Source organism: Bos indicus, chromosome 3 (genome assembly GCF_029378745.1).
Source record: "Bos indicus isolate NIAB-ARS_2022 breed Sahiwal x Tharparkar chromosome 3, NIAB-ARS_B.indTharparkar_mat_pri_1.0, whole genome shotgun sequence".
NCBI classification, from domain to species: Eukaryota; Metazoa; Chordata; class Mammalia; order Artiodactyla; family Bovidae; genus Bos; species Bos indicus.
This window is the reverse complement of record NC_091762.1, coordinates 78,198,761-78,226,248: the sequence shown is the minus strand read 5'-3', so window position 1 is coordinate 78,226,248 and position 27,488 is coordinate 78,198,761. Positions and strand designations below refer to the sequence as shown.

Below are 27,488 nucleotides of genomic sequence, written 5' to 3'. Positions count from 1 at the left end.
CGCACTGCTCTACAGGCACACACCCTCTACTTATTATTACTTGGCTGTTTTTGCCAACATGAAGACAGAAACCATGATTATTAGTTCATCATTGTTTCCCCCTTACTTGCAGTACAGCCAGGCATCCAGTAGGTGTTTAATAAGAACAGTATTTTTTGAGTAACAAATGGGTGAATACTGCCTTGCACTTTGTTAAATCAATGCAGATGATTAGATCAAAGCTAATTTCTAGTAACCATGCAACTGTTTTGCCTGGTGTGCTTCCCTTGTGGCTCTGTGGTAAAGAATCTGCCTGCCAATGCAGGAGACTTGGGTTCAATCCCTGGGTTGGGGATCCCCCTGGAGAAGGAAATGGCAACCCATTCCAGTATTCTTGCCTGGAGAATCCCGTGGACAGAGGATCTGAGTGGGCTACATTCCACAGGGTCACAAAAGAGTCCGACAGAACTTAGTGACTAAACAACAACAGTTTTGCCTGGTACCACTTGACCTTCTTACTGGCCACATTTCAGATAACTGGCAACCATTAGCCTCTAAACTGGTGCCTTTCTCATTTAACCACCATCAGCCTAAAGTTTCAGACCTAAGGACTGAATGGCCTCCTTTATCTCTGCCAGGTCACAGCCCAGATGAGGCAGCAGAACCAGTATTTCCTGCATGACTTCTTTCTCTCATTACTCAACTCAACCTATTTGCCAACCAGATTGCTGACACCATCACTCTCCTCCCTGCTCCTCCCATAACTTCTGTTTTTATTCTTCAAATATATACAATATATGCACGTGTGTGTTTGTGTGTGTGTGTGTGTGTGTGTGTGTGTATGTAAACATTTTTGGCCCAGAAAACTATTCAAACACCTTCCCTTGTGTTCCAATGTCTCATTTGACTCCCTGATGCTCACCATGCATGCTTTGCTGCAGCAAGATGAGCAGAAAGTCTCTCTCAAATTATTTTTTTAGTCCCCTGCCTTGGGAATGAGATACAATTTAGTTTAATCATATAGCTGAAGTCTGTGCAAGCAATTTCATCAGGTTGAAGTAGGGTTAGGAATTTTCCATGTGGTACTTTTTCTCAAAAGGATGGAAAATATAGGAATTGCTCTGATAGTCACAGCTGTTAAATGATCTGCTGAGGCCTTAGCTCCTTTGGGCAGAGTGAACGCAATAATACAGGGCTCCATCTTGCTGGTCACCCATAGTAAGCAGGGGTGTGGGAGTGTCATGGGGTCTGTTATCCCTAATAGTAATAGACGGTGAACTCGTTGAGGCATACTCTGTGTCTTAGTGTCTTGTATGCATAATAAATATGTCTGACTGTTGAAGTAAATTCAGCAAGCAGGGGGAAAATCTAACTTGCCCTAGGATTTGTGTGTGCTCAGTCACTCAGTCTTTGTGGCCACGTGGACTGTAGCCCACCAGGCTCCTTTGTCCATGGAATTTTCTAGGCAAGAATACTGGAGTGGGTTGCCATTTCCTTCTCCAGGGGATCTTCCCGACCCAGGGATCAAACTGGCATCTCCTGCATTCGCAGGCTGATTCTTTACCACTGTACCACCTGGGAAGCCCCACCCTGGGATTTGTAAGCCCATAAATGATGTTGAGGCACACAGTGCTGAGTTCTGGTTTCCACTTTGATCACCAGCACATGGACAAGTCTGCTGAGCAAGTAAACTACACCTGTAGAAGCTCCAGCCTTAATTTTACAGTTCCCCTCAGTTTTTGAGAGCTCACTCTGAAACTCACACCCGGCAGATCCCTGGAGGAGGAGACTGCCTGTTTACTAAATGCTACCGACATTCATGTTTCTTGGAGGAGAAAAACAGCATCAACACATTGCTCAAAAACCAAATCTTCCCTGCTGAGAACCTGCAGGGGTGTTGAAAGTATAAAGAACTGACAATCTAGGCTTAAACTACCAAAATAAATCTAAGTACTATTGCTCTCATTTTTTAGATTTTATGTCAAATTGAAGCAGATCAAAGATTAAATCCACCAAGACCAATACCCAGAACTTATCAAAAAAAAAAAAAAAGGAAATCAGAATTAATAAATGTAACTTAAATGTCTATTTCATTAATTGATAAATGCACAAATTTCTAGGAAATAGAATTTCTTGAAAATTCTATTGAAAACAATTTGTACATTTAATTTCCTCCCCAGGAGTTCTCAAATATACCTGATAAATGTCAGAAACATTATCAGATCAGATCAGTCGCTCAGTCATGTCCAACTCTTTGCAACCCCATGAATCGCAGCACACCAGGCCTCCCTGTCCATCACCAACTCCCGGAGTTCACTCAGACTCATGTCCATCGAGTCAGCGATGCCATCCAGCCATCTCATCCTCTGTCGTCCCCTTCTCCTCCTGCCCCCAATCCCTCCCAGCATCAGATTCTTTTCCAATGAGTCAACTCTTCGCACGAGGTGGCCAAAGTACTGGAGTTTCAGCTTCAGCATCATTCCTTCCAAAGAAATCCCAGGGCTGATCTCCTTCAGAAGGGACTGGTTGGATCTCTTTGCAGTCCAAGGGACTCTCAAGAGTCTTCTCCAACACCACAGTTCAAACACATCAATTCTTTGGCGCTCAACCTTCTTCACAGTCCAACTCTCACATCCATACATGACCACAGGAAAAACCATAGCCTTGACTAGATGAACCTTTGTTGACAAAGTAATGTCTCTGCTTTTGAATATGCTATCTAGGTTGGTCATAACTTTCCTTCCAAGGAGTAAGTATCTTTTAATTTCATGGCTGCAGTCACCATCTGCAGTGATTTTGGAGCCCAGAAAAATAAAGTCTGACATTGTTTCCACTGTTTACCCATCTATTTCCCATGAAGTGATGGGACCAGATGCCATGATCTTCGTTTTCTGAATGTTGAGCTTTAAGCCAACTTTTTCACTCTCCACTTTCACTTTCATCAAGAGGCTTTTGAGTTTGTCTTTACTTTCTGCCATAAGGGTGGTGTCATCTGCATATCTGAAGTTATTGATATTTCTCCCGGCAATCTTGATTCCAGCTTGTGTTTCTTCCAGCCCAGCGTTTCTCATGATGTACTCTGCATAGAAGTTAAATAAACAGGGTGACAATATACAGCCTTGACATACTCCTTTTCCTATTTGGAAGCAGTCTGTTGTTCTATGTCCAGTTCTAACTGTTGCTTCCTGACCTGCATACAAATTTCTCAAGAGGCAGATCAGGTGGTCTGGTATTCCCATCTCTTTCAGAATTTTCCACAGTTTATTGTGATCCACACAGTCAAAGGCTTTGGCAGAGTCAATAAAGCAGAAATAGATGTTTTTCTGGAACTCTCTTGCTTTTTCCATGATCCAGCAGATGTTGGCAGTTTGATCTCTGGTTCCTCTGCCTTTTCTAAAACCAGCTTGCACATCAGGAAGTTCACGGTTCACATATTGCTGAAGCCTGGCTTGGAGAATTTTGAGCATTACTTTACTAGCGTGTGAGATGAGTGCAATTGTGCAATAGTTTGAGCATTCTTTGGCGTTGCCTTTCCTTGGGATTGGAATGAAAACTGACCTTTTCCAGTCCTGTGGCCACTGCTGAGTTTTCCATATTTGCTGGCATATTGAGTGCAGCACTTTCACAGCATCATCTTTCAGGATTTGGAATAGCTCAACTGGAATTCTGTCACCTCCACTAGCTTTGTTCATAGTGATGCTTTCTAAGGCCCACTTGACTTCACATTCCAGGATGTCTGGCTCTAGGTCAGTGATCACACCATCATGATTATCTGGGTCATGAAGCTCTTTTTTGTACAGTTCTTCTGTGTATTCTTGCCATCTCTTCTTAATTATAGGAAATAAAAGGAATTACTACAGCTAAATAATTTCAAAAGCAAAATAAAACACATTCTTTGAAAATATTTTTATCACAGAAAAAAATTTTAATATACTGTATATATTCTTTTTAATATACACAGTATATTCTTTTAATATACTGTGACATGGGGCCTTCATAAATGATAGTGTCTAGGGTCTTTTAAAGTATTAAGTACCAATGAATTAGGACTATTTTAAAATAGCAATGTGCTTTTCTTTTTCAATTTAAATAAAGCACTAACAAATAAATACGAATAAAAGCCCACATTCAAGTATCTCCTTTAATGCATGCCTTTCCTCCTTTATATTCCTTTCAGAAATTCCCTATAGGATCTCCCCAAATTCACATCCCATAGACAGCCTGCAGCCCAGAGTGACATATGTTCTGTGGATGACAGCTCTGACAGCTGCTGGTGAAAGCCCCCAAGGAAATGAAAGAGAATTTTGTCTGCAAGGTAAGAACCACCCTTACAGAGGGCCAGTCCACTGGATTCCTCCATAGGAGTATACCCCCATTATGTGATAAGGAGATTATCAGACTTTCTTTAGTTTATTAATTATTTGCTTGCCGCTACACCCTTGTGTTTGCCATGTCCTCTAAGCAGAGTGCCCTACCATTTCATTATCTGCTTGGAGACAGTCTCTACTCAGTTTTCAAAACTTAGCAAAAATGTTGCCTCCTCCAGAAAGTCTTCCTAAATGCACATCCGTATTTTCTTCATAATGCGCTACGCTTGACCCCTATTCAAAACTCTGAATCCAACAGGCAGGAACTAGTGTCTATCACTTATTATCAAGGTCTGGAACACCACCCAGCACATAGTACTTGTCCTCTGATTATCTGTTCAATGAAAGATGAGCATAATCCCAACAAGGATACAGCTCTTGCCTATTGTCCAACTCTTTGCAACTCCTTGAACTGCAGCACCCCAGGCTTCCCTGTCCTTCACTATCTCCCTGAGTTTGCTCAAACTCATTTCTATTGAATCCATGATGCTATCCAACCATCTCATCCTCTGTTGCCCTTTTCTCCTCCTGCCCTCAATCTTTCCCAGCATTCGGGTCTTTTCCAATGAGTAGGCTCTTTGCATCAGCAAAGTGTTGAAGCTTCGGCTTCAGCATCAGTCCTTCCAATGAATATTCAGGGTTGATTTCCTTTAGAATTGACTGCTTTTATTTCCTTGCAGTCCGAGGGACTCTCCAGAGTCTTCTCCAACACCACAGTTCAGAACCATCAATTCTTTGGCAGCCATCTTTATGGTACAACTCTCACATCCATACATGACTGGAAAAACCATAGCTTTGACAATATGGACCTTTGTCAGCAAAGTGGTATCTCTGCTTTTTAATATGCTGTCTAGGTTTGTCATAGCTTTTCTTCCAAGGAGCAAGCATCTTTTAATTCCATGGGTGAGGTCACCATCCACAGTGATTTGGAGCCCAAGAAAATAAAATCTGTCACTGCCTCCACTTTTCCCCCTTCTGTTTGCCATGAAGTCATGGGACTGGATGCCATGATCTTACTTTTTTAACAACGTTTGCATATCAGATAGTTATCATGCTCAAGGCACTGTGTTAAGCACTTTGCAACTGTATTTTGTGTGTGGGAAACTTTGCACAATAACCAAGTAGCTTAAACAACAGAGATTAATTTCCTCACAGTTCAGGAGGCTGCAAGTCTGAGAACAAGGTGTCAGCAGAGTTGGCTTATTTTGAGAGCTGTGAGAGAATCTGTCCCACAGCTCTCATCTCACATCTGGGGCCAATCTCTGGCTCCTGGTTCCTCTGCCTTTTCTAAAACCAGCTTGAACATCTGGAAGTTATGGTTCATGTACTGTTGAAGCCTGGCTTGGAGAATTTTGAGCATTACTTTACTAGCATATGAGATGAGTGCAACTGTGCAGTAGTTTGCACATTCTTTGGCTTTGCCTTTCTTTGGGATTGGAATGAATCCTTTTCCAGTCCTGTGGCCACTGCTGAGTTTTCCAAATTTGCCAGCATATTGAGTGCAGCACTTTCACAGCATCATCTTTTAGGATTTGAAATAGCTTAACTGGAATTCCATCACCTCCACTAGCTTTGTTCGTAGTGATGCTTCCTACTTGACTTCACATAGGATGTCTGGCTCTAGGTGAGTGATCATACCATCATGATTATCTGGGTCGTGAAGATCATTTTCGTCTAGTTCCAAATAAGGAAAGGAGCACATCAAGGCCGTATATTGTCACCCTGTTTATTTAACTTAAATGCAGAGTATATAAGGAGAAATGCTGGGCTGGATGAAGCACAAGCTGGAATCAAGATTGCCAGGAGAAATATCAATAACCTCAGATATGCAGATGACACCACCCTTATGGCAGAAAGGAAAGAAGAACTAAAGAGCCTCTTGATGAAAGTGAAGTGAAGTGAGTGAGTGAAGAAGAGAGTGAAAAAGTTGGCTTAAAGCTCAGCATTCAGAAAACTAAGATCATGGCATCTGGTCCTATCACTTCATGGCAAATAGATGGGGAAGCAGTGGAAACAGTGACAGACTTTATTTTGGTGGGCTCCAAAATCACTGCAGATGGTGACTGCAGCCATTAAATTAAAAGACACTTACTCCTTGGAAGAAAAGTTATGACCAACCTAGACAGCATATTAAAAAGCAGAGACATTATTTTGCCAACAAATGTCTGTCTAGTCAAGGCTGTGGTTTTTCCAATAGTCATGTATGGATGTGAGAGTTGGACTATAAAGAAAGCTGAATGACAAAGAATTGATTCTTTTAAACTGTGGTGTTGGAGAAGACTCTTGAGAGTCCCTTGGACTGCAAGGAGATCCAATCAGCCCATCCTAAAGGAAATCAGTCCTGAATATTCATTGGAAGGACTGATGCTGAGCTGAAACGCCAACACTTTGGCCACCTGATGTGAAGAACTGACTCATCTGAAAAGACCTTGATGAAAGCTTGAGGGCAGGAGAAGGGGATGACAGAGGATGAGATGGTTGGATGGAATCACCGATTCAATGGACATGAGTTTGAATAAATTCTGGGAGTTGGTGATGGACAGGGAGGCCTGGCGTGCTGCAGTCCACGGGGTCACAAAGAGCTGGACACAACTGAGCAACTGAACTGAATTGAACTAAACTACTCCAGTCCGACCTTATCTTAACTAATAGCCTTTGCAATGACCCTATTTCCAAATAAGGTCACTTATTGAGGAATTGGAAGTTAAAACTTCCACATATGAATTTCAGGGTGGGAGGACACGATCCAACCCATGTAACACATACTTTCACTCATTTGATCCTGACTGCAGCTGTGTCACATGCCTATAGCAGGCACACTGCCAGGCACTCCATAGGAAATGAATGCAGGAATGAGGGCCTAGGGCATCTTTTCATAGGTATGAGGTACAGAGCGATGACCCAGGGTCATAGAGGTGGCAAGTGCCAGAACTACAAATCAGACTCAGATTTGAGTTTAAGTTAAATTTGAATATGTGACGAAGTGGCCCAGCTAACATGGGTTTCTCTCCTAGCAGCTAAGTTACACTGTTCTCTCTGGCAGTGCCTTTTACATCTGCTCCAAGCATAAAACAAGCTATTCTTGTTTGTGACAAGGACTACCAAGTTAATCATTCAGGACCCTATGCTAGATACTTCTCCACTGGGAAAACTGACAACTCATCTCCCAGCACTCCCATGAAAGGCAACTTGTGAGCAGTTAATTGGATTAAGGACTCAGCATCTTTCTGCTTCTGGTACTCCAGACTTGTCCCATCTGCCCAGAAAGCAAAGCAGATGCTAAAGAAATGCCAGGCTGTGCCAGTTGTGTGGGGTGGTAACAAGGCTGCCAGCATTAATTCCCCTGTTCAGCCCTGGGAACAACCCTTCTCACGGGAGTAGCAGGTCTCTGGCCGCCAGTGCCCCCTGCACACCCTCCCCACCCCTAACCTGTTCTTCACTCTCTCAGAAGAAGAATCTTTCTACAAGATCCCTGTTGCTGACATTCTACCTCCTGTGGCAACCCATCCATGTTTCCCAAGGGCTTTCAAGCTAGAATTCAAACTGCTTTGTTACCAGTCGCTGCATGACCTGGTCCCGTTCACCTGTCGAGCTCCATCCTCTGCCACGAACTCATCATTTGTACTAGAAAGCAAAACCAGACTATCTGTGGTTGCTGAAGCACTCTCTGCTTCCTCCTTCCATGCCTAGTCTGCTAGTCTGTCTGCACTTCCCTAGCTTGTCCGCATAGCTGACTTCTAGGCATCCAGCTCTAAACTTCTGACATCCTGCCCTTGGGGAAACCTTCCTGAGCTGCTCATGAAACCGTTTCCCATTTTGTTTTCTGCAACAGGGCCTCATATATGCTGTGTTTACATGTATCCCATGGCATCATGGTTTACTGTTTACATGTTTATACATCTGTCATCTGGACTATCTTCATGACTTCTTGCAAAGCCCATGGCCTATTCATCTGTGTATTCCAGCATTTAACCTGTCCTGTTACTTGGTTTATACTGAATAAATGTTGCATGAATTAATAGAAAATCCCAATACATAGTGAAATATTGTTTAGAGGAAGGAATCAGAACAATTTCAAAGACCCAAGTTAGAAGGCTTATTCAGTGGCTTGGTAAAATTAATAGCTACCATTTCTTGAGGCCTTCTATGTTCAGATAAATGGCTCTGTGCTTTAAATACATCATCTCTAATGTTCACAACAACCTGTAAGGTAGATTTTATCACTCACCATTTATAGATCAATTATCTGAGGTCCACACATCAGCCAGTGGCAGGGCCAGGACCAGACTCCAGGGCTTCCAGGTCACAGCCAGTGCTTTGTATACCACACTCCCTTTCCCTCTGCCCCTAGTAGAGGAAGGAGCCCTTGTAGGATTGGAGCTCCTCTGTTAGAACCATAGAATTGGCCCCTTTGTGCCCTTTCTCCCTAACTGAATGGGCAAAAGTGAGTCAGCCTTGTTCCTGAGTCCAGCTATGCAGGAGCTGTAAAGCCCAGGGAGTTCACACAACTGTCAGTATTTACTTATTTACTCATTTACTTAGTTATGCTGGGTCCTAATGACAGCATGCAAGATCTTTAGTTGTGGCATGTGAACTCTTAGTTGCAGCATGTGGGATCTAGTACCCTGAAGAGTGATCGAACCTGGGCCCCCTGCATTGGAAGCACGGAATCTCCGAGCCACTGGACCACTGGGGAGATCCCACAGTCAGTATTTAGAAATGTTCACTGAGGACATTTCTAAACGCATTCTAAACTCAGTCACAGGGTTTGCTCACTTTTTGCTGCTGCTGCTAAGTCACTTCAGTCATGTCCAACTCTGTGCGACCCCATAGACGGCAGCCCAACAGGCTCCCCCATCCCTGGGACTCTCCAGGCAAGAACACTGGAGTGGGTTGCCATTGCCTTCTCCACTTTTTGCTGCAGGCAAAGCCAATTGGAGCACATTTGTGGCACCAAGTATCTGCATGGCTGTCATCATGGTGGGCGTTCTCTCAATGCGTTGCTTCCGACAAAAGTAAGTTCATTACACCTGCCAACTTTGGTAAAAGTTGTTTGTTTGTTTTTTTCATATAATAGCTGGTGCTGCTATGGGTCAAAAAAAATGGTTTTCTCATACATTGCTGGTAGCAGACTAAGTATATTCAGCTTTTTAGAGTGACAGTATATGTTTAACTTTTTAAAATATTAAACCTTTCCCCTAACAATTCTAACTAGAAATTTATTCTGAGTATATCATAGGTATATACAGATATTTAGTGGCAAACAGGTTCACTGAAGTATTATTCATAAAAGGAGAACAATTGGAAGCAAACTAAATGCCTGACAACATGGAATTGGATAAATAAATCACAATATATTTTATGCCGTATAGCATACTATGCATTCATTAAAGATGTAGAAGAAAAGTATGAATCATATGAATATTTGCTATATGGCATTTTAAAAAGCAGGTTGTAAAACAAAATGTACTTTCATTTAAAAAAAAATAGTGCATATACACATGCACACAGACATGTGAGATGTATTAGTGAGCATTAGATTTGGTTGTATATAACTTAAAAAGCCAAAATAGTATGACAGATGAGCTAAGCTTCTCACTCAGGTAAAGGAAGTAAACTCAGGTAACGACTGGTGTAGGAGCTCCCTGGTCATCAGGGACCTAGGCTCCTTTCTCTGCTGCACTGTCCCGACCTTGGCTTCTCTCCTCATGGCCCTCATGAGGCCCTCATGAAGTTCACCTCAGGGCCCAGTGGCTGCAGGGACTGTGGCCGTCGGACCTGCATTCTACAGCTCCAGGGGGAAGGAAGTGCCCGTACCTACCTCTTCAGGAGTCTTCATGCGAAGAAGTCACACGTGACACTTTTTGTTACATCTCATTGGCCAGAAGTTGATGAGGCAAGAGATGCTTAAAACTGTGACCTTTTAGCTGGGCTCCTTGTTGTCCCAGTAAATCAGGGTCCCCTTCCAAGAAAGAGGGGAAAACGTGTACTGGATGGCAGTTAATATACTCCTCCCCAAGGATATACACTAAAACATTAATGGTGGTTATAACGGGGATAGAATCATAGGTGATCTTAGTTCTGTTTAACTATAGTTTCTAAAATTTCTTTAAACATGTACCACTTGGTATGGAGAATTTTTTTAATTAATTAGTTATTCAATAGTTTTCTTCAGATGTTGTGTAAAGTAGGAGAAGAGGTCAAAGTAAAACTACAGTAGAAAAGTCATTTTCTACTGGCCATTGAACTTGTTTGAAAGGCTTTCCATTTATTAAAGCTCTCTCATATGTGATACATATTTCAAAGCAGAGCTCTTTTTAGGTAGACTTTGAAAAAGTTGAACTCAAAGAGTCAACTAGAATCTCATGCATCCTCCTGAGGGAAATAGTATCAGTTAGGGTGGAGGCATCTGCTGTTAAAAAATAAATAAATAAAAGAACCTCCAAATATAGTGGCTTTAATAAAATAGCTTATTTTTCTCCCATATAATTCTAAGGTGTGTCATCTGGTCATCAGCTCTGCTCCACACAGCCACTTAGGGATCCAGTTGTCTTCCATTTTATTAGCCCACAATCCTTTGGGTACTTTCCTCATCTGCATGATCTATACTAGGTCACAGGAACCTTTGCTCACATTTCTTTGGGGGGAAAAAAACCTACTCACATGGCCTCATCTCATTTCAAAGGGCTAAATACATCGCAGCAGCTCACTTTTCTTATTAAACAAAGTTTATTAAAGCCACATCTTTAAAACTGCTTCATATTGCTCTTGAATTTAAAAAAAAAAGGTAAAATATTTAAGTCATGTGCATGCAAGAAACACTTTTTGGATTTTTTTTCTTCCACATCATAAACTCATCTTAAAGTATCTTCAAAAACCCAGAGATGTGGAAAGAAATAAAAGACCTTCTGATCACCAAATACAACTACTGTTGGATATTTCCATATGGTATTTTTTTCTTGGCTTTATTTTTTTTTTTAAGCTTGGTTATGTCCAAGCTGTTTATGCCACTTGTATCCTGTTTTACTCTTTATTTACTTTTAGCAAAACAGTTTATTTCCCATTACAAGCTCTTTATAAACATTCTAATTTACTAAATAGTAATCTCCCCAAGGGTATTGACCATGTCCTCTTATTTGCTGTTTTATCCACGCAGCATGTGGCACTGTGCTGGTCATGCATTAGGGATTCAGTCAGTGTCTGTTGAATGAGTACTTGGCTGCTCAGTGATAGCTAAACATCATACTGAGGGAAAGTTCCATAGTTTATTTAGCAAACCCTAAGTGGTTGTGGCACGAGCTTTATCATCTGTCCAGACTTCATAGAAAACTAGTCCAGCCTTAGGTGAGGCAACATCTTTCTCCTGCAGTATTTACACTTTATTCATTTGCATAATCCTGCACTGAAATCACCTAAGAACCTGTGTTCCCATGCCACTGTGTGCACACTTAACCAGATGCCATGTTGTCTTTACCTGCAGGGTATTTGTTCTCCTTTTGGCCCTCAGACCTCAGTGGTGTAGCAAAGAAATTCCAGATCCAGCAAATAGCACTTGGGCCAAGAAATATCCTATTGTGGAGGTAAGGTGTAAAGCCGTGGTGGCCAGTTGATGGGGTTCTAAGTCTCCCATTGTAGCTACAGGGAAACCTAGGTGCTTAGATCCTGTGAATAAGCTGCTTATCATACCAGGTTACCAGCTGAGTCATCACCCCCACGCATAGTAATTTTCTGAAGCTTATGTGTGCATGCTCATTCAGTCGTGTCCAACTTTCTGCAACTCCATGGACTGCAGCCTGCCAGGCTCCTCTGTCCATGGGATTTTCTAGGCAGGAATGTTGGAAATTTCCTACTCTGGGGAATCTTTCCAACCCAGGGATCGAACCACATCTCCTGCATTGTCAGGTGGATTCTTTTATCACTGAGCCACCTGGAAAGCCCCTGAAGCTTATGACCAAGACTAAAAACCCAAAGCTTTCCATTCCTATCTGTGCATTATGTTCCCCTCCTCACCTCAGCTTACTTCAAAAAAAGATTTAAAAAGCAAGTGTATTTGGTGAGCGTTGGCTCATCCAAATTCAAGAGCACTGAAGCTTTTACTGCGATGCTCCCAGTCCTTTGTGAGCTCAGAACAGATAGAGCCCAGACTATTTTGGTCTTGGCAGGAAGCCAGTAAGTCATTCCATTGTGCAAGGAAAAGGTTTTAAGGCAGGAGAGGTTGCTCAGCTAGCACAGGAGACTGCTGGGAGTAGAGGACATGCAGGGACCTGCTGCCACACAGTCCCAGGAGGGAAAGCAGCTCACAGCGGGCGAGAGGTCTCTGGCCAAGGACCTTGAAGTTGAAGGCATCTGAATGCGGAGCCAGAATATGCACTGAAGGGGAATAAAGGGGAACGGGGGGGGGGGGGGGGGGGCGGGTATGTTCTTTCCACCACCTGGGGCCTTAGCAGCCCCACACTCTCACGTCTTAGAGCCCGGTTCCTCTAAGACTCTTCCTCTTCAGTCACCCATGCATTCTCTCATCCACACCCTTTCTCAGACCAAAAGACAGTGGTACCAGCTGCTCCTCAGGGAAAGAGCTGGTCCCAGTTATGTCTGCCTCAGTAGGAATTTAAGTCACCACAGTTTAATGCCTTTGAAATAAGGCCACCTCTGCCACGTACTATGTCAGTGATCCTTGAGGAGCTTGTCCGATGACATGAGCCCTAGTTTCATCCTCCATAAAATAGGAGTTGACAATATCTCTCATATATATTGTTGTGAAGACTAAATCAGATGCCATATAAAGCACATGGATCATACAAGGCAAAGATCATTCATTTTCTTCCCTGGAAGATTTATTCTTGAAGCCTTCTTTCTCTGTTGAGGAGTTTTGTCCCTGTTAAGTTACAGTAGCAAGAACAGTATAATAATAACAATATATGTATGTATGCATGTATATGATGTATATTTGAGTATTTATGATATATAATTATATAGTATATTATGATATGTAACAATATTACACAACAATATGTTTACATATAAAATATAATGTACATTCTCTATGCCAGGCACTGTAAAAAAATTTTCATGTATTAACATCTAACCTGTACAACAGCTTTATTAGTTATAATGTTATGGTCCCCATTTCTCAAATAAGGAAGCTGAGGCACAGAGGACTCAGTAACTTGTCCAGTAAAAAAATTTTCATGCATTAACATCTAACCTGTACAACAGCTTTATGAGGTTATAATGTTATCATCCCCATTTCTCAAATAAGGAAGCTGAGGCACAGAGGACTCAGTAACTTGTCCAGTGTTAGTCGACTAGTAGGTGGATCCTGGGTTCACATATAAATAGGATGTGCTGTCTGCCATTATATTTTAAATGTTCTAAAAGATCTTCAGCACAGGGTGAGGGAGGTGTTGCCAGCAGTCAGAGCTTCTGAGCTGAAAAGACTAACTCAAGAGGTGTTCCCACACTGGACCCTCACTTGGAGGCAATATTGTAATGACCTATGGGAATGTTCTCAATAAGGATGCCATTGCTAGTATTAGAGGGGATTCAGGTACCAGGAGTTGAATAAGCTGAGCTCTAAGGTCTCTCTCTTCCAATGCTGAGATGCCATAGTCCCATGTCCTGAAAGCCTGAAATAGCACAGTGGGGAGCAGCTCTGGGTCAGTCACGGACACCTGGCTCCCACGCTGGCGGCTTTGGTGTCATGGTCTCTATTTGCCACTGCCTGGGTGTGAGGGGACACAGAGGCATACAGAGCCACTGAAGAGCCCATAAAAAGCTTAGAAGAGGTGCTGAGATAAACAAAGGGTTAGAGAAAGTAACACAGGGAAACAATAACAGAAATTGCCACACACATGCCTGAAGTTGTACACTATGAGTATTTTCATTGCAGCGTTATAAATAGAAGCCAAGCATTACATAATGTAACCTGCCGCCAGGGGGCCAGGTTAAACATTTGGGTATATCTGTACAGTAAGAGGTTATGAAACTACTAAAAACAAAACTGAGATCTGCTGCTGCCGCTGCCGCTGCTGCTAAGTCGCTTCAGTCACGTCCGACTCTGTGCGACCCCCGAGACGGCAGCCCACCAGGCTCCCCTGTCCCTGGGATTCTCCAGGCAAGAACACTGGAGTGGGTTGCCATTTCCTTCTCCATGTATCTAAATCTCTTGTATATTTAAAGGTGAAAAAAAGCAGTTTGTATTAATTGTCTAAAGTGGATTCTCATTTGTATAAAAGGAAGGTGATTATACACACACACTCTCTCCAACATGTGCACAGGATATTTCTGGAAGCCTAAATATGAAACTGGTAGTGGTGGTTGTCTTTGGGGAGGCGGTTGAAGGCATGAAGGCCACTTAATTTTTATTACAAATTCTCTTTGAACAGAAAAAAAAAAATTTACAAGACTATGTCCCTATATTTCTTTTGCAAAAAAAAAAAAAAAAAAAAAACCCAATAAATTGGAAAATTAAAAAAAAAAAAAAAAAAACATGCCATTGGCTTGTGGCAGCCTCAGAACCCCATGTCACCAAACCCTTGCAGGGGTAGACTATTTTTAAAGGCCCAAACTGCTCTCCTGGTGACAGGCTGGGACAGACATCAGAAACCATAGTCTTTCACCTCCAACAAAATGTGCTTTGAGTTATCAGACTTTACATTCCCCTGAAAGTGAAAGTATCAGTTGCTTAGTCATGTCTGACCCTTTGCAACCCCATGGACTGTAGCCTGTCCATGGGGTTCTCCAGGCAAGAATACTAGAATGGATTGCCATGCCCTTCTCCAGGGGATATTCCCCACCCAGGGATTGAACCCAGGTTTCCTGCATTGCAGGCAGATTCTTTACCATCTGAGCCACCAGGGAAGCCTCCTACCATTTCTTAAAATGTGGTCAAAAAGACATGGTCTTAAAACTCAAGAGGAAAAGGCCCAAACATAAAGGAAATACTGGGATGTTATCCATTTTGAGCTTGTAAAAGCTTAAAATAGTTCCTATGATATACCTGAGTTATTACTGATCCAAGAGGCCTTGCCCCAGGACTTGTCAGCCAGGGGACCTGCTTTGTAAAAGTTCTGAGGTACAGCCTCTGTTGGTACTGCCAGAACTGTCAAAAGGCAGAGCCTTGCCTTATGAATACAAAGTGATCCTCACTCTCTGTGATCCTTCCATAGCGGTGGTTACAGTGTTTTGGCAGCTGCCAGCCATGTTCCAAGCCAGACCAATGTGCCAGGGCTAGTTTGCTTAGCGATAGGAAAAGAGCAGGCTCTGGAAAGAAAAGTACACACCTACCCAATGGCTGCTCAGGGCCCGTTGTAGAAGTCTCCCCTGAGACAGCATTGTTACTCACTTTGGGGACACTTGCCATGCTCGAGGCAAGGGAGGGGACATCAGTGACCAGTATAGATCATACCATTCTCACACAGCTTGGCATCTTACAGATAAGTGATTCAAAGGCCAGAGAGGTGTATTGAGTTTTCCCAAGCTGTAGATTCTCAGAGCTGGGATTAGACCTCAGGATTTGCCCTAGACAAAGGCTATTTTTATTATCCTCCTCCTATAAGATCTGGTCCCTGCTTGCAGCTGACAGACATGTTTTGGCGTGGGGGCGAGGGTGGGGTATGCCTTTTTTTTTTTTTTTTTTTTAGTAACAGTATAAAGCATCTTGTGCCAAGAACCCAACAGCTGGCTTCTTTGCTCTTGTAGGAATCCAGTGTGGGGAACAGTCACTAGAGGCTTCCTGAAAGTGGGCTTTGGAGCTCTGCTTCAGAAAAATCAAGCAGGCAGCATAAAAGAAAGTTTCAAGTTTGGGGAGAGCCCAATAATGCCTATAAAAAGAAATGTTAATAGAGTGCTTAAACTTGGACTCAGGAATCAGTAGTAAGCTTGGAAAGGAGATGTAACCAACTAGATGTTGAGAAAGAGCAAGAAGAGTAACAGACAAAATTAGCTATAGTGAGGAAAGGATGAAAACTTCTTCCAAATAAGTTATTCCAGAGGAGTCTTAACAGCAGAACTGACAAGGATATTACCCTGCCAAAAACCTTTCAGCAGTTGTATCGAAGCCCGAACTCTTAAGTATCCCTTAAAAGTCTCTTCATCATGTGACCTCCTTCTCTTTCTAAAGCCTTAGTGTGCCTGTCCTAAGAAAGAACTAGCAGCTTCCAGAGTAGACCAATCCTCCTTGCCCCACCAGCTCCTTACCTGGGAAAAACTATACACCTCTCAGGATTCAGCTCTAGTGTCGTCCTTTTAAAGTCTTCCATGCCTCCTCCCCAGACAGATGCAAGCTCAGCCTTTCCTCTGCACCCACTGTGCCTTCTATGCTAGAGGAAAAGCAGCTGGTGCAGTTTGACTCACCAGAAACAGCCTAGCTGACGGCTGAGTGGGATAGTGACTCACTCACTGCTGGGGGCTGAGAGGAGTCCACAGCTCGCCAACAATGTTAACTGCCTCTCTTACCTCCCAAAGTTAAGGGCCCACAGTGTTCTGCCTTGAGCTGACTAGGTAGTGCAGGCTGTGGGGCCTTTTGGAACCCTGAACAAGTTGGTTGTCAAGGCTACTTACTCAACATAGCCATATGAGTCTCTTCTTTCCCTTTCTCAGGAAAAGACACAGCTGGCCTTGGATAGGCTCCTGACAGAGTGGCCCACTCCTGAAGAACCTGAGCCGCTGGTTATCAACGAAGTCCTTTGTCGAGTGACACCAGTCTTCAGACCTCCCCATCACCGCAGCTGGTCAGAAAAGGGACAAGGAGTCCAAGGTCACTATACCTCTGAGGAAGACACAGGGTACAGTGCCTCAAGCCCACCACCTCCAAGGGCTCCCACAGCAGAGACAGGACAAGGGGTGGATCTATACAAGGTTCTAGGAAGCAAGGGCCCTGACTCAAAGCCAGGGAACCCAGCCAGCCCCTTGACCATCCTCCCAGTGGACTACCTTCCTACCCATGATGGCTACTTACCCTCCAACATGGATTATCTCCCTTCACATGAGGCTCCCATAACTGATCCTCTGGAAGAACTGCCTCAACACATCTCTCTTTCCATTTTCCCCTCAAGTTCCCTTCGCCCACTCACCTTCTCCTGTGGTGAGAAGTTGACTCTGGACCAGTTAAAGATGGGGTGTGGCTCCCTCATGCTCTGAGTGGCAAAACTTGAAGTTTGGAAAGCTGATGTACCTCCAACCAGCAAGGCATGTCCTGTCTACCCAGCCACCTGCTCCAGTGGTCATTACCTGTGGGTGCTCCCGTCAGATCTGGGTGCAGCTAGAGGGCAGGTAAGCCAGCTCAGGATGAATCTCAGGAACTGAGAGTTGGCTGTAATCAAATCCAGATACCTCATCTTGCCTTCTGCAGAGCCTTAAGATTACATCCTTTGCTGTGTGGACCTAGACATTCCAATCTGGGTTCTTGCAACTTTCTTGTCTATGTTGTCCAGAAAGGGGAAAGGCAAGAGTAGAAACCAAAACTCTTACTAGCAATGGCAAACAGTGCAGAGGACCATTCATTCAACAACCATTTATAGTTGACCTTGAATAATATCTGTTTGAACTGTATGGGTCCACCTATATGCATATTTTTAAAAATAATAAATTCTACAGTACTACAGGATCCATTGTTGGATGCTGAGCCACAGATCAGATCAGATCAGATCAGTCGCTCAGTCGTGTCCAACTCCTCGCAACCCCATGAATTGCAGCACGCCAGGCCTCCCTGTCCATCACCAACTCCCGGAGTTCACTCAGACTCACGTCCATCGAGTCAGTGATGCCATCCAGACATCTCATCCTCTGCCGTCCCCCTCTCCTCCTGCCCCCAATCCCTCCCAGCATCAGAGTCTTTTCCAATGAGTCAACTCTTCGAATGAGGTGGCCAAAGTACTGGAGTTTCAGCTTCAGCATCATTCCTTCCAAAGAAATCCCAGGGCTGATCTTCAGAATGGACTGGTTGGATCTCCTTGCAGTCCAAGGGACTCTCAAGAGTCTTCTCCAACACCACAGTTCAAAAGCATCAATTCTTCGGCACTCAGCCTTCTTCACAGTCCAACTCTCACATCCATACATGACCACAGGAAAAACCATAGCCTTGACTAGACGGACCTTTGTTGGCAAAGTAATGTCTCTGCTTTTGAATATGCTATCTAGGTTGGTCATAACTTTCCTTCCAAGGAGTAAGCGTCTTTTAATTTCATGGCTGCAATCACCATCTGCAGTGATTTCGGAGCCCAGAAAAATAAAGTCTGACACTGTTTCCACTGTTTCCCCATCTATTTCCCATGAAGTGGTGGGACCGGATGCCATGATCTTCATTTTCTGAATGTTGAACTTTAAGCCAAATTTTTCACTCTCCACTTTCACTTTCATCAAGAGGCTTTTTAGTTCCTCTTCACTTTCTGCTATAAGAGTGGTGTCATCTGCATATCTGAGGTTATTGATATTTCTCCCGGCAATCTTGATTCCAGCTTGTGTTTCTTCCAGTCCAGCGTTTACAGGCGGCCAACTAAAAGTTATATGCAGATTTTCAACTGCACAGGGGAGTCGATGCCCCTAATCATCACACTGTTTAAGGGTCAACTGTATATAAAGTTGCTACTATAGACCACATCTATGTCTAGATCAGTATGTCCCATCGGCCTGAGATACAAATGTTCTGCTAGGTCATGTTTAACTTTTCACCCATGCCTCCTGCCATTCCAGACTAACATAGCTAGTCCTCCCAGGCTTTATTTGAAAAGCTTAAGCTTCTTCCTTACGTATCTATTCTACTCTGCTTAACTGCTGGGTAGCACCCCCCACTGCGTGGTTCCTTGCATCTCTGCAGCTTCAGCACTGGCTTGTCTGCACCCAAGCTGTGGAGCCCCTTGTTTGACTATTTCAATAGGTCATGACAGACAAAGCTGCCACCTCAGCAGCAGTCCAAATTGTCACCTCTTGAGAGTAAGAACCAACTTTTATTTCTTGCAATACCTGCTGTTCCTATATTTGCTTTCTTTTGATTACTTAATAGCCATTTTAGCCACTCTTCCCCTCCCGCTTCAACACACAGGTCCCAGTCTCCTTTTTAACCACCCACACCTTTTCCCTTGGAGAAGGAAATGGCAACTTACTCCAGTATTCTTGCCTGGAGAATCCCATGGACAGAGGAGCCTGGCGGGCTACAGTCCATGGGGTCACAGAGAGTCAGACATGACTTAGCAACAAAACCACCACCACTACCTTTTCCCTCCCCTTAAAGCCCCAGGTGGTACTGCAGTCCTCAATTGTTTTCTTAAAAGAAAAGTCTCCTTCTAAGGATGCAGAAGCCTCCTCAGCACTCCCCTTGTACAATGCACTTTTTCTCTACTGGACTGTAAGTAACCTGAAGGCAGGGATCACAGCAATCTGATTCTCCAGCACCGTGCCTGGTCCACAGTGCTGGAGAATCAGATTGATAGAGTAGGTTATCAATATAAAGTAAGAGATGTCTCCTGCCACCACCTCCACCTTGTTCTTCTGTTCTAGAAGGCAGTCCAGCTATGCCTGCTTCCTCTTTATTGAGACAATTGCATTTGCTTGTAATCCTCTTCATTCTCAACCCCAATTCTACCCTACCATTGACTGACAGCACTACTGCAATACATGTTGCTGTTTAGTTGTGTCTGACTCTCTGCCACCCCATGGACTGTTACTCACCAGGCTCCTCTGTCCATGGAATCTCCCAGGCAGAAATACTGAAGTGGGCTGCATTTCCTCCTCCAGGGCACCTTCCCGACCCAGGGATCGAACTCATGTCTCCTGCAAGTCTCCTTCATTGCAGGTGGATTGTTTACTGCTAAGCTACCAAAAACATATTTGAGCATGCCTTTGGCTGCTCACTCTGGCAGACAAATGCCCTCCTTCTGTAAATGACAGGATAGGTAACCTCATTCTGCCCTTGCTCCAAATAGTTTTTATAATCTTCCTTCCTGGCCACACACAAGTAAAATTCCTAGATCAGATTAACTCATTTACCAAGCCTAGTAGAGCTCACCAATATTCATATAGCCAGGCTTTCATTCCTCAGGAAAATTAGCAATACTTTAAATCCTCACTCCTGATACATATCCCAAAAGCCAACCCAGAAATCTCTGCTCTATTGAAACTATCAAATTCCTGAATTCTCTGGGACCTAAATACTACAAATAAAGTTCAAGTTCATTTTCAGTGAATTCAAGGGCATCTCTACCAATTTGTGTGTAAAGATCATTACCTTCAATTATTCATTAAAAAGACCCTCTTTACCAGAAGCCAGAAACTCCATTTCCTGGGCCTCTGTCTTCCTTATAGGCAATAGGAAAGCCAAGCTGTTGTTATCTAGTTCTTTCCCCTTAGTGCCTTTTCCCCTCCACCCTGTCCCAATTTCTCAGCTTCCACGAATAGCCTACAGCTGCAACTCACCAATGCCCAGACACCAGTGAAAGAGATGCCAAGCTAGGCACATTCTATTCTAGTCAGTACCCCTTACTCAATTCTTGGTTTTCTCCATCAGGCTCTTTTTCTTCCACCTGATGTAGTTGTCATCTGTCCCAGTATCACTGCTCAAGCCTTCCAAAGATTTCTTAGTCCTGTTCTCTTTCTAGCCTGCAGGACTCAAGGACATTCACATTATCCACCCTTATGAAAGGCTAATAGGTAAACCCTCAAATTAATCACTCTAGAATAAAGAGATCAGAAAGTCCTCTTCTTCACCCTAGTGGGGGAGGGGTGAAAGGATTAGGAATTTAATCAGTTGGCTAATTGATGATGGAAAGAAACAAGTCGTATTTTTACATCAGTCTACACTAGAATAAATTTCCAATAAAAACTTTGCAAAACACACCCAAGTTAGATAAAAATATTTTCAAGATATGCCAGATAACTTACAGATCAATATGAAAAAAGAACCAGCACTTCAAAGAAAAATGGACTGAGTGAGCAACTCACAAAATTCATATAAATACCCAATAAGCATGAAAAACCCCACCTGTTTTATCAAAGAAATAAAAATTATCATTTTTCCCTTACCAAATTAAAAACATTAAAAATTAGCTGGTTAAGAGTACTGTTAGTTGGCTCTTTTCTGCAGGCAGCTGGGCAATATTCAGTAAAATTTGAGTCAGGAACTCCTTTCCTAGCAATGTAGACTAAAACTGTATAAATATCATAAAGTGAATAAAAGCTTTATCACAGCACTGACTAGAAGGGGGTGGATGTTAAAGAGTAGTAACTGAAGCAATAGATCTTTGAAAGAAATACAAGTTTATATAACAAGCCAATTTTTGCCTTTACTCCCATTCTTACAGAAATTGTTAATAATGATCAACAACCTCTAACACAGTACTTAGTCCATGCAGTTTTCAAGAGGTGTAACTCAGGTCTCACCATGACTAGTTTAAGGTAGGTGTTCTCTCCACTTCAGAGATGAGAAAACTATGGTACAAGTTAACTAAACCCAAGTCATACTATTAGAACCTGATACCACAGTCTGGTTTTAGAGCCTAACTTTCAACTACTCTAATTCTTCTCTATGCAAGTGACTGCACAACAAATTTTTTATCAATTGGGATTCTGACTGTAGTTGACAATACCTGTGATTCCATAAAAATCTTTGAACCTATTGTTACTAGATAATCAAAAACTGGCATTTCCATACTTCTAAAGTTCTAGAGCATTCTTGGTTCTTTAGGAAACTACCTAAAAAGCAGAAAAATCTTAAATGACACAAGGACAAATCTGGCACTAAGTTTGCTAACTTATCTACTCAGCTATCTAAATCTTACAAGGCACACTGTAGGTCACAGACGGGAAGTAACACTTCTGAGAAAGTCCATTATTTTAAGGAAACTGGAAAGTGTTTTAAAACTATGAATAAAAACATTATGCCTTTCAAATAGAAAAGTAACCAGAACAGTGTGTTCTCTCTTTAATTAAAATATCTATAACTCCATCCAACTTAACCTGATTTTTTCCAAACATGGCTGTTTCTTAAGTAAAAACGAATTAGGGCTGTTTTTATTCAGTTGTGTTGCTTGTATGAATTGTTGAAACATAAATGCCTTTCCTTTATTCTATGGTAACTAGTTCCACATTTTGTTGATGGTTCTTTTATTTATAAGTGGCAAAACCATTCTTAATTTGGCTGAGATTTCAATCACATCTCCAAGAAACATACAGACCTATTATGTGATGCCACAAGGTCCCTTTAAATTAATTCAGGCCACTTATCAACTTCCACGACTGTGAAGAATTCTTCCACAAGGAACCCTGACCTTGCCTAGGCAAGAGAATGTCAGGTGGAGTCCGTATCTTCCCTTTTCCAATTTCAGATTTTAATACTACCCACAGGTAACTGGACCCAACAAAATACTGTAAAAGCTATTACGAGATTCTCATCGAGACTGTTTTTCATAGGTCCTGGATTTTCACCAGAAAGATCGTAACCTGCATTACCATGCCAAAAATCTCAGGGTGAAAACTGGATGTCACCAGATTTCACTTATAAAAAGAAATCTTAACCTTATTCCATCACAGAGGGCATTAAAGACCATTTGCCTTCTTTTTCACAACTTCCTGTTTCCTCTCCTCTCCCCCTCTTGCAATTGCGGATGGCTGGATTCCTTTGCACTCCTATAAACACTCCCTTTAGATGCCTCTGGTCTGTGGCAGGTTAACTTTCACAACAGCTGTATAGAGACTTTTTGGTTGTTGTTAAAACACCCACTTTTCATGTGTTTGCAATAGATGAAAAATAGCTAGAAAGGATAGTTAGCCAATAATTTCTCCAGCTACGGATACTTCTCAAAATTTTTCCTCTAAAAATCTGTAGATAAAAGTTTAATAACTTTAAGTGACAAGAAATTGATGATCCTGAAAAAAAGAAAAAAAGGAGGAACATCCATGTTTGGGTGTCATTAGGAGGTGCCGATTATTTAAGTTCTTCAAGCAATAGTATAATGGCGATTTTCTGTTAATAAACTGTCCGTTTTCTCCTAAAGAGAACTTCTCAGATGATTTTTATTTTCACCGAGCAATATACAGCATCCAAAGCACTTCTCTATTTCAGTCTTGACTTCCAGCTCTACTGACTTAAAATGCAGGGCTGGAGCGGAGGGTGGACCAATTCAAATATATTGATAGTGTATTGCATTGTATCAATACACTGTATAATGCATTGTTATCAATACACTATATAATGCATTGTATCAATACACTATTGTATAACACACTGTATAATACATTGTATCAACACAATGTGTTATATTGTACCAATCCACTGTATAATACACTGTACTGATACAATGTATTGTATCAATCCACTGTGATACACTGTATCAATACAATGTATTGTATCAAATCCACCGTATGATAGTGTATCAATACAATGTATTGTATCAATCCACTGTATGATACAGTGTATCAATGTATCAGTCCACTGTATTGATACAGTGACAAAGTGCCACTGGATCTCCAATGGATACTCTTCTGAACAAAATACAGTGGTGGGAAGCACACACAATATACCTGGCTGGGTATGTTGATTTTCTTTGTATGATTAGTGACCAATGAACACCTTTATCAGAAGTAATTTATCCAACCCAGTCTTCCCATGGCCTTTTTAAGTTACTACAACTGTAGCACCTAAGTGAAGCCCTGATAAACAAGTACACAGTATCAAGCTGAAACCAAATTTTCTGTAGTTTTTAGGAAAATGTGTTCCTTTTTTGTTGGGGAAAAAAAATGTAGAAGCTTCACTGGAAATTCAGAATTTCCAGAAAAGACAAACCAACTTCATCTATAAACAGAAAAGTTCCTGTGTTTAATTTCACCAGTCACGTAAGCCTAAATATTTTCAGCTATGAAATGCAATTGGGGGTGGAGAGGAAGCCATTTTCTTTGATGTGTTAGATCATTTCCAAACCTCTGGCAGCCTGAGCATTGACAGAATGTCTAAACATGTGCTTATCTAACATTTGTCACTATTTGTCAGTGTGCCTGCCAAACAAAGCAACAACTGACTGTGGATTATTACACCCAAGGTGTGAAACAAGGAAATTCAATGTGTAAAAGTTTCCATAATAAAATTTTGGACATTATTCATCAGCTAAATAAGAAAACTTCAGTCCCAAACTGACAAAATTCTGGGCAATAACAAGAACCAAGTTCAACTGGATCATTTTATACATCACCATTCTAGGTAAATGAAAGCCATTTCTTCAAATTGAAGCGTTTTTGGTCCTAAAATCTGTAAGAGAAGTCAGCTGCAACTTCAATTACAGTGTTATGGTGTAAACAATACTGTCCAAATGAACTACTGCTCACTCTTGCAGCTCAGTTCTCCAAGTAACAAAATCCTAAATATTAACTAGCCCTTTGTTTTTCACATTTCCATGCCAGTAACATTTATGCCACTATATAAGGAATAAAGCCACAACCAAGATCAGTTCAGAGCAATTCTTAGCACTTTAGGTAGTCTAGCTGCAGTCCATGAGGTCGCTAAGAGTCGGACACGACTGAGCGACTTCACTTTCACTTTTATGCATTGGAGAAGGAAATGGCAAGCCACTCCAGCGTTCTTGCCTGGAGAATCCCAGGGATGGGGGAGCCTGGTGGGCTGCCGTCTATGGGCTTGCACAGAGTCGGACATGACTGAAGCGACTTAGCAGCAGCAGCAGCAGTTTGGAAAAATTCACAAAGAACCAAAGGTAACAGAATAATTATCACCAAGTATTCTTTGTTTTCCAAGCACAAGACTTAGAATACACATTCAAGTGCACCGGAATGGTCACAGCCTCTCCAACAGGCAGCAAAGGGGACTAATGTTACTGATTTAACACTACCTATGTAATTAGGGGCTTCCCTGGCAACTCAGCTGGTAGAATCCACCTGCAATGCCAGAGACTCTGGTTCAACTCCTGGGTTGGGAAGATCCCTTGGAGAAGGGACAGGATACCCCTTCCAGTACTCTGGCCTGGAGAATTCCATGGACAGAGGAGCCTGGCAGGCTACAGTCCATGGGGTCGCAGTCAGACACAACTGAGTCTTTCACCTTCACGTAAATTTCATGTAAACTTCCACATAGTCACATAATTTGACTTTCACATAATTAACACCTCCAACAAAAACATAATTTGGTAAGTCATTTTCTAACTTGTATGGGCTATTTCTCACCCTTCCTTTCCATTTCAAAGTGAACTGACTCCCAGATAAGACAGAAGTAATGACACAAAAGCTAGATTCTGCCTAAATGGATATCCTGATTAAGCTGAGAAACACAGTTCTCAGAATCCATTAATTCATGCCCCAGTTCAACCTATGAAGTTGACATTTGTTTTATCCATGTAAAATATTTCTATTTCTTATCTTATGGCACAGTCAGCACAACAGAAAGATATCATCAAGTGATAATTGCCACTAAATGTGAAAACCTATAACCATGCCATTGTGTCTTAGTCTAGCAAATTATACTTTCCATAACAGCTTTCAGAATCATATTTAGGTTGCAAACTCAGTAATTTCTTAAAAAATAATAAATCTTTACTAAAAAGCTACTGAATATCTTGCCCTTACTCTGATTAGAGATTAAGAAGTAAAAAATTTTAAATACTTCAAATTTCACAACTTCCCATATAGGGCAATTTAATCTGCACCTGTAACTTTAAAAAAAACAACTCTCATGTTGACCTAAGTGATGGTGTAGACCAGGGGTCAGCAAACATTTTCTGTGAAGGACCATGTATTTTAAACTTTGGGAACTATATACATCGTTCACTTTTAAAAGGTAGAAGCCATTCTTAGCTCAGGAACTGTACAAAAAACAGACCACAGGCAGAAATCTGTTGATATCTGGCTTAGATGTAGCACTAATTTAAATGATACTCACTTCCAATGTTAGCACTTCCCAGTACGGACTAAATCTTAATGGTTTTAATAATTTATATCCTAATCACTTTCTGAAATTAAGCTTATACTTTTAGGTTACCTTTCCTTACATTACTGATTTAATGAATTCCTCTCAATCCCTTTTCAATCACTTCGCATATAACCCCCATATTTGATCATCAGATTGACTCTCAAGTTGAAAGAACATGTCAGAGGTAAACCTAGACTGTGCAAAAAATCAGGAGCCCAAATTTCTGAAAGTTGACACTTAATATACAGATTAATGATCAAATCTGACAATTTTACAATGTTTATCTAATCAGGTCTGAAAATCTGATGAGGGATTTTACTGCTTTGTTACTAGATTTTAAGTGTTCTGCTTATTTATTTCAGTAGAAATACAATGTCTGGGTTAGAATCTATTTTCTAAGCATTTAATTGCTTTCTTTATAAAGAAGAGTTGCAGGCACCCAAGAGCCTAGAATTGCTATTAGGATAGATGTCTTCTAGATGTCCACTAGTATACATGATAATGATTTTAAAGTCAAAATCATTCAGGTTCTAGCAGCTCCACATTTCTGAGTTTTTTTAACCCTTTGATATTTGTTGGTTCTTTCCCTATGTTAGTCTCTTAAAGATATGTTTAAAAGACCTAATATACAATATTCAGACTTTCTATGCAACTCCCTAACAGCGTATAACAAAAATTTTCTATTTCCAACCACCTACAGCAATTAGAAAAATAATACAATAAAAATGAATACCTAATATTCTCCCTCCATAAAACACCAGAAACAATCCCCAAACACATTACTTATTTACAACTCGAGATATATTCTGCCTCCTTTTTAAATGAAACTGAGTAAAGTAACTTAGATATATAATGTGCCTGGTGACACATTTAAAAATCTTTCATAACTGCACAAAGGCCTCAAAATATTTAACTATGAGACCTTATCTCCATCATCTCAATGTAAACTGAAAATCTTAATAAAAAATATAAACTGTACCACTATTTCACTTTAAAAGCATCAAGACACAAGTGCATTAGAACATTCTATCAGCCATTATTACCTTATTTGTGAAAAGACAAACCCTCAACATAAAAGACAAATCCCTGACATTCACTCAAACATGGAGTTTCCTACAAGAAAATTGTCAATTTTCCTACAAGTCAATTGTCATGTCGGTCCTTGAAATTCATTTTGCAAGAATTAAACTTTGTAATTAAAATAGGTACTCTCCCAATTGCTATTTGACAGACTAGGTTAA

General features: G+C 41.6%; 1 protein-coding gene across 1 annotated transcript in view; it reads left to right on the top strand.

The window, feature by feature from the left end:
* IL12RB2 (interleukin 12 receptor subunit beta 2) overlaps nt 1-21,399 on the top strand; it is a 90,333-nt gene extending 68,934 nt beyond the window's left edge. Inside the window, exons 13-16 of the mRNA XM_019957298.2 lie at nt 4,157-4,294; nt 9,271-9,361; nt 11,827-11,926; nt 16,947-21,399. Coding sequence (XP_019812857.2) covers nt 4,157-4,294; nt 9,271-9,361; nt 11,827-11,926; nt 16,947-17,486 — 869 coding nt within the window. The 3' untranslated portion in view covers nt 17,487-21,399. The remainder of the gene's footprint in view (nt 1-4,156; nt 4,295-9,270; nt 9,362-11,826; nt 11,927-16,946) is intronic.
* Nucleotides 21,400-27,488: the final 6,089 nt, after the last annotated feature.